The sequence below is a fragment of the Leuciscus leuciscus genome (assembly GCF_965113295.1).
Source record: "Leuciscus leuciscus genome assembly, chromosome: 9".
NCBI lineage: Eukaryota > Metazoa > Chordata > Actinopteri > Cypriniformes > Leuciscidae > Leuciscus > Leuciscus leuciscus.
Genome location: NC_138733.1, coordinates 25816367 through 25824584, shown reverse-complemented (window position 1 = coordinate 25824584; position 8218 = coordinate 25816367). Strand labels below are relative to the sequence as shown.

The window sequence follows — 8218 nt, the reverse complement described above, 5'->3', positions numbered from 1 at the left end:
TTAAAGCAAACCCATACAAATACAAAAGCACACCTTTTCTTCCAAGAAAAAATGCCTGATCCAATTTGATTACCACAGTGAAACCAAAAGCAAGCCCTTTACTCTTATTTGAGTAAAGAGCCAAGGGAATAACAATCCAATCCAGGAAAAGCGGTTAAGTCTTTCCTGGCTGGCAGCAGACTCTACCAGTGGCGTTTGCTGCCAGCCGGCAGAGTTTGAAGACACTGCTCAGAAACTTGCTGCTTGTGGCAGAAAAAAAGCAAAAGACACACATGCAAGACACCATAAACATCACAATACATACTCATAAGATTCTATCGCCTTCAAATGTGTTTTAATTTCATATGTGGGACTTCACAATTTACATAATATAAATATATTAACCTTCTTATGACACATACCGTGAGCAATTTTCCTTTCTTATTCCTTGACGTAATCCTCCCCCAAATGACCTTACATTAAAAACAAACGCACAAGCACAACATTCATTCCTTTCAGCTCTATTCTATCAATAAAATAAAATATATAAACTGGCCTGGGAGGGGAGTATGACAGTTTTGTGAATATGACTATGAATGCCTCATCAAATGTGAGTGTTTTTACAGAGAGTGAATGATTTGTTCCATGTAATTTTACTTTAAACAGCCCATACACTATACCTAAAAGTAAGTTAAGGCAGCTGTAAAGCATAACCACGGTTAGTCAAATCAATATTCATCGGGAGATTTTTCTGGCTTTAAATAAAACGGGACATTTTCCAGGGTTTGGCAAAATAAAAACATCCACTTCTCTTAATCATTCATACAAATCACATATAATGCATCTCTTTACATCCCCATCCATCTATTTTCAGGTTTCCATGTTTGAGTGTCTCTTTACATTGACAAAGTGATTACTGTTCCTCAAGCCACGACGGCTTGTCAGAACCCGGTGGCTTCAACTTCACGTTGAACTGTCTGAGAGTCTGTTCCAGCTGCTGCTGATTTCCAGCGAAATATGCCGAGATAGCATTATGAAACAGTAGGAGTTGTTTGTGCATCACCTTTACCTGGAAATCAACATACAGAAATCTGAAAAAACTATGACAAAAGCCAGGAATAACTCTGATGTATGAAACACAACATGTGAACACCAGGGATTTCAACATGGTACCTTATTCTCATCCAAGAACTTGAGTTTGATGGTGACATCACTGCGCAGTCGTTCATATTTGTCTTTCTGGATCTGGTACTGCTGTTGAGCCATCTCAATGCGCATCATGGCTGCTGCGTCCCGCGGACCCGCGCTCAACTCCTCCAGGTCTGTCCTATAGGCATCGAATTCCAGTCTAAAACGAAAACATATTTATTCACTAGTATAAACTGGTTCAGAAAATCTATATAACTAATCCTAGGCTAAAAAAAGAAGAAATTACAGGAAACCTCCTAAAAGTACAGGCTGTGAATCCCTTGACATCATAACAAGAGCTGTCAATTACAATTTCTGTCATTTACTCACCATCATGTTGTTCCAAATCGGTATGTATAAAATAGTTTTGGACTTCCATTGTGTGGACACAAAACAATGAAACATTTCATGTAAAATACCTTATTTTATGTTCCACATAAGAAAGAACGTCTTTGTAAGGTTTGGAATAACAGACATGAGGGTAAGTATCAACAGTAAATAATGACAGAATTTTTGGGTGAACTAGGCTATCCCTTTTACAAAAAAAAAAAAAAAAAAAAAAAAAAACACACATTAAAGGTTGAACTTGAAGGTGATGCTTATGATGCAAGATGTAAAAAACAAGAAAAAAACAAGAGCAAGACATGACGCAAAGGCCAGAATCTGAATACAGATTGACAAACTGAAACTGAATACAGATTGACAAATTGCAAAATGAATTCCTGTGGACTGGACTGGATCTAGGAATATGCTTATTTTCAATGATGAGGAAATAAAGCAACACGTTGACTTCTAATTGCCCTTTTTGTAATGCCTTACCAATACTTGTCATCGACAAGTCTATGACTTATCTTCATTTGGGGGGGTTTCTCAGCTAATTTTGATACATGTGATTCATTTGTCTAAGCAATCTATATATCATATATTTATTTTGCTGACCTTTTTTGGCAGTCCGAATCAAAACTTATTTAAAGGGTTAGTTCACCCAAAAATAAAAATGATCCCATAATTTACTCACCCTCAAGCCATCCTAGGTGTATATTACTTTCTTCTTTCAGCCAAACACAATCGGAGTTATATTAAAAAAATATCCTGGCCCTTCCAAGCTTTATAATGGGAGTGAATAGTAATAAAATAGAATAGAATAGTTTTTGAAGCCCAAAAAAGAGCATCCATCCAACATAAAAGTAATCCACGTGGCTCCAGGGGTTTAATATAAAGTCCTTCTGAAGCGTTTTTGTATGAAAAATATCCATATTTATAACTTTAGAAACTGTAATCACTGGCTTCTGGTAACGCCTGGACACGAGTCTAGTTCAGGCGGAAGAGTGACCTCTGACCCAACACATGACATCTTGACAAATGTGGAAGCGCAGAGGATAGAGCAAAACAAATCACCGGTCACGAATTAGAAACAATTATTTTTAAAGAGAAATGTCGGAGAAACTTGAGTTTGTTGCCCAGCCCTATTTGTTTAAACTTCGAGAGGCGTCTCCTCTCACCTAAGCTTACGCTACTCCTACATCCGACGTCATACGCAGGAACTCGACTCGTGAATGCACGCAAACGTTACCAGAAGCTTGTGATTAGTGATTTACAAAAAAATATGGATATTTTTCTTACAAAAACGCATCGCTTCACTTCAGAAGGCCTTTATAAACCCCCTGGAGCCGTATGGATTACTTTTATGATGGATGGATGCACTTTTTTGGCCTTCAAAATCTCAGTTACTTTTCACTCCCATTATAAAACTTGGAAGAGCCAGAATATCTTTTTTAATATAACTCCGATTGTGTTTGGCTGAAAGAAGAAAGTCATTCACCTAGGATGGCTTGAGGGTCAGTAAATTATGGGGTAGGCTAATTTTCATTTTTGGGTGAACTAAGCAGCTAATAATACTTTCACTCATTTACTCATGAAGTTACATGTAACTCATTAACATCAAACTTTTGATACCTTGCATTCTCATACATCTTGATGGTCATGAGCGTGTCCTCCATGGTTTTGTTGACTAGCGTATTAATGCTGGACACGAAGAAATTGATGGCACCCAGGAGCGTCTCTCCATTCTTGCATAGCAGTCTTTGTGTCTCTGCATTATAGCCAAACTCATCCTGAAAGGGATTAAGTTTAAGTTAGGGCACATAAGACACCATGGTAAGGTAAGATTCAGTACTAGTAGTAATATGGAACTAAATATAAATTGGCCCAACACCTGCAGCCAGAACAGGGGACACAAAAATAATTAGTACCTGCAATTCAGGGGATTTCTGGCTAAGATCAGCGAAAGTGTCCCCAAGAGCCTGCTGAGTCTGCACCATGTTGTAGAAGTGGTTGGTGAGATCACGTGCTAGTCTCAGAATACACTCGTACTTCAGCTTAGTCTCTCTAAGCACATCGATCTGAGCCTCAAGCTCCATGTCCACCGTCTTCGTACCACGGCCGAAGCGCTCCGAAAACATCTGTTTTGTGCACTGATGAAGAGAGGACAGAAGCAGATACAAATGAATCCCATAATGGCTTTACCTAACATTTTCATAAATCCTAATACCTGTACATAAATTATTTTATTTAGCAAAAAAACATGAAATCAAAAAGTGACAGTAAAAACATTTATAATGTTACAAAAGATCTTTAATTCAAATAAATGCTGTTCCTTTGAACTTTCTATTCATTAAAGAATATTTCCTCAAAAATATTGAGCAGCATAGCTGTTATCAACATCAAACAGTTGATGGACCCCATTGACTTCCATAGTATTTTTATTTTTTTCCTACTATGGAAGTCATTGGGGTCCATCAACTGTTTGGTTACCGAAATTTTTCAAAATATCTTCTTTTGTGTTCAGCAGAAAAAAGAAATTCATACAGGTTTGAAACAACTTGAGGGTGAGTAAATGATGACAGAATTTTCATTTTTGGGAGAACTATCCCTTTAATGATAATAAGAAATCTTTCTTGAGCACCAAATCATCATATTAGAATGATTTCTGAAGGATCATGTGACACTGAAGCCTGGAGTAATGATGCTGAAAATTCAGCTTTGACATCACAAGAATAAATTACATTTAAAAAATATATTCAAAACAGTTTAAATTGCAATAATAATATACAATACTGCTGTTTTTATTGTTTTTTCCTAAAATGCAGCCTTGGTGAGCATAAGAGACTTATAAAACATTAAACTACAATTTCCATGCGGTAGGTTTTCTACCTTGTACGTGTTAATGCTCCACTTTTTCACGCTGTCAAATTTCTCTACAGCTACTCCTCTTGTGGCCTCCTCTGACATCATTGGGTTGCTGTTGCTGTGGTGCATGCTGGGAGCTGAGAGTAGAAAATGCACTATAAATAGGGGGCCATACCCCAAAATACAATATAATTTCAAATTGGACATTTTGGATATAAGGCTCTTTTGAACACCACAACCCAGTTTTGTCTATAAGGTTACACAACAAGACAATCACAACAAGATTACAGAGAAAGAATGTTACTACAATGCACCATTATCAGACTAGAGACTGATATTTCTGAGGCTGACAAATGAATCGGGGCAAGAATAAAAGGTGCGATGACAGTAAATGAGTAATGACTGCTAATTATGGGCTGGAAGAAAAAGGTGTCTGGCAGTGGCAGGAAAGGGTGAGGAGGCCCTGGGATACCTGGGTAATGTCCTGGCTGGTTTGCTATCCGACTGGCAGCTGAATTGCTGGGAGTGATACCCCTGGATTTGGAGCGGATGTCTGAAATGAATGAATAACAGTGGACGGGTGGAGGAATGAGATGGAAATGGAAATTGCAATATTAAGAGTTTTGGGGGTAATAGAGATGATTAACAATAACTGTAACATTAACTGTGTTGTAGTTGAGATTAGTAAACTGATGAAAAAAATGATTTCATTGAAGGTATTATCAAAATGTACATAAAACAATAACAATATTGAAGATTATGATGATGAATTATGCACACAAAAAATAAGAGTTAAATGCTTAAAAGTGAAGGTTAAGAGGTTTATAAGAGCAAGGAAACCAAAAGAGAGGAAATGTATACCTTTATACAAAGGTAAGGTGATAAAAGGTGGAAGTAGAGGATGAAAATGAATGGCAAACCAGGTTGCTGCTAAAGGACTGACTGTGTAGAGTGGCGGTCATAAGAAATGTATTCTATAATTTGGGGTAAATAAAATTTATAGAAATAAACACTACCGTTTAAAAGTTTGGGGATAGTACGATTTTTTTAAAGTTTGATTTGATCAAAAATATTGTAAAAACAGTATTATTGTAAAAAATATAATATAGTTAAAATTTTTATATATTTTAGAATGTGATTTATTCCTGTGATGCCAAAGCTGAATTTTCAGCATCATTACTCCAGTCTTCAGTGTCACATGATCCTCCAGAAATCATTCTAATATGCTGATTTGCTGCTTAAGAAAGATTTATTATTACCAATGTTGAAACCAGGTTTTTTGTGAAAAATTTTTTTTATGAATAATAAAAAAAAAAAGCAGCAAAATAACAGCATTTATTTGAAACAGAAATCTTTTGTAACATTATAAATTTTTACTGTCACTTCTGACCAATTTAATGCATCCTAGCTGAGTATTCATTACTTTCAAATAAATCTTACTGACCCCAAATTTGAATGGTAGTGAATATATAAAATATTATTTAATTAATATGATATTTAAATTAACTTTTGTTTCCAAATTTCAATTTATTTAATTATTTGTATTACATACTTCACAAATTCCAGATGACGCTAATAACAAAGGCTCATTTGATTAGTAAACTGAACAATCAGAATGGATATTCAACTAAACATAATAAATCAAATGAAACTCCTCATGGACCGCCACTGACTGTGTCAGCTAGGTTTGGTACTCAGGCATGTGTTTCAGTACCATGTTAATGTGTTACGGCCAACCATGTTACTGAGCATAAAGAAACATCACTTAAAGAATTACTGTGTATTTCACAGTTCAAACACATTCAGCTCACAAAAACATTTGTTACAAAACATGTTTACAGTCAATTTAAAACAAACAAACAAACAAACAAACAAACAAGGGGTTTGTGTTGCATATGCAAACATGCATCCACCATGCGACTGTCCTCAGCACCCTGTAGAAAAGAGCCAAACGTTTGCTGTTAAAATGCTGACAAACACATTTTACACTGAGGGAGAGAGAGGGGGGGAAGCTGTAGAGATTCTAAAAAAAGATCTCCTGTCAAGTTATCATGCATAGACACCTGGTTTGGGCGTGTTACCACATCTTCTGTCAAAATACTCCGGGTTGAAACGAACAGCTGGTCCTAAACATATACGTCACCAGAGATGTAAGTCTATCCACATGTCTCAGATGCTGCTTCAAATCAAGATCAGATTCGGACACCATTTTAAACTATTTAAGTGCTCTTTACCTTTGATGGAACTGGTGGGTATGATGCCCTCTGCTGCCCCTCCGTAGCCTCCAGACACAATGCTGGTTTCATTCAGGTTCGGTCCAGACACCATCACCTGCTGCAAGTCCTAGATGAGATGAGATATAATTTCACAGTATATTACAATCCACAATACAGAGATGAAAACACATTTAGCACAAACTCTGCACACTAGGTGGGGGGAAAACACAAGTGGGTATCAAAAGAGTGGATGGAGCAGAGCTATTTTAGCATTATTCATGGTATATACTATTATATTTATTAACATTTTAAATGATCTTTTTTCCCAGTTTTTATTTTAATTTTACTTTGTTTTAGTAATTATGTTTATGTAATTATGTTAATTTAAGTTTTTTGTTATTTTGGCTTTATTTTTGTATGTTTTATTATTTCTTTTTATTGTGTTTTTTTTTTTTTTACTTTAATGTTTATTACGGTTTTAGTAATTTCAGTACTTAGTTGCTAAGGCAATATTACTAATTTGTTTATGTTTATTCAAGTTAGAGTTCTTCATCTAATATTTATATATAAATTTATTTCAGCTTTATTAAATTATCAATGAGTTTTAATAGTTTTAGTTAACAATAACACTGGAATGATGACAGTGGAAAAAAGTAAAAAATTAATAAATCAATAAATACAACTTTATATATATATATATATATATATATATATATATATATATATATATATATATATATTTTTTTTTTTTTTTATAAAAAACTTTATATAAAGTGTTTAAATACTTAAACATAAAAATATGTTGCTTTAGACTAGAAGTTTATTCCTACTAAAAAATATGGCCTTTTTATATTAATAGTAAATCCTTACCTTCTCCTTAAAACTTTTATAAAATGTTGTAAAAACAAATGTGGCAATTCAAGTTGGTTTATCAAGTTTATCAAGTTGGTTGATAAATACATTGATTAACCAGACCTCTTTAGTTCAGAGAATCCCTATTAAGAAAAAATAAAAATAAAAATCAGAAGTCGCTATAAAACACATGCAAATTAAAATATTTGCATGACTGCTTTCCATGTCTCTGCTTGACTTTTCTGACCAGTAAACAGCTCCCGTTTGTGATAAATCCTGCACCAACGTTTGCCCAAGCCCCATGACAGCTCAATGATTACTATTTGTGCAACTATGCAAACCATCGACCACACTAAATCAAAGGGAATAGGGCTCCAACATACGAGGACACCCACAAACTCTCCCTCACCATGGCCACTGGCAGTGTGCCTACAATTTCATCTAAGCTCCCACCAATCTGTGCACCCTGTGACATGAAAAAACATAAAATGTGAAGACAGTGCAAAAAAAAGATGGTGAAACAGATACATTGAGAAGACAAACATGCTGAAATACACAACTAAAATGAACAGTGTCATATTTACAATGGCTCATTAATGTGTGATTAAGCCAACTATTCAAGGCCTCTCAGATCCAGCTACACAATTTCCACAGAAACAGGACGTCACATCACAATCAGGTCTGGTTCACGACGTTACTGAGCAGCGGGCCTGAAATGAAAAGTAGGTTGGATGGGCAGTGGATATACACCTGCTCAAGACTGTCATCCTCTGCCGTCCTGGTGTCCCCGTTGC

General features: G+C 35.5%; 1 protein-coding gene across 6 annotated transcripts in view; it reads right to left on the bottom strand.

Annotated features, from left to right (window-relative positions):
• Window positions 1-312: 312 nt before the first annotated feature.
• The window catches only part of arfip2a (ADP-ribosylation factor interacting protein 2a), a 9701-nt gene continuing 1795 nt past the window's right edge, over window positions 313-8218 (bottom strand). The window contains exons 2-11 of one of the 6 annotated variants that reach the window (XM_082179807.1): window positions 8175-8218; window positions 7834-7890; window positions 6591-6699; window positions 6420-6482; window positions 4829-4909; window positions 4381-4493; window positions 3420-3641; window positions 3124-3281; window positions 1153-1327; window positions 313-1048 (exon numbers count right to left, since the gene is read on the bottom strand). The exon at window positions 8175-8218 is cut by the window's right edge and continues 61 nt beyond it. In XM_082179807.1, the coding sequence (XP_082035933.1) occupies window positions 893-1048; window positions 1153-1327; window positions 3124-3281; window positions 3420-3641; window positions 4381-4493; window positions 4829-4909; window positions 6420-6482; window positions 6591-6699; window positions 7834-7890; window positions 8175-8218 (1178 nt within the window). In that variant the 3' untranslated portion in view covers window positions 313-892. The remainder of the gene's footprint in view (window positions 1049-1152; window positions 1328-3123; window positions 3282-3419; window positions 3642-4380; window positions 4494-4828; window positions 4910-6419; window positions 6483-6590; window positions 6700-7833; window positions 7891-8174) is intronic. The other 5 variants (XM_082179809.1, XM_082179808.1, XM_082179811.1 and 2 more) reach the window with 5 other exon arrangements.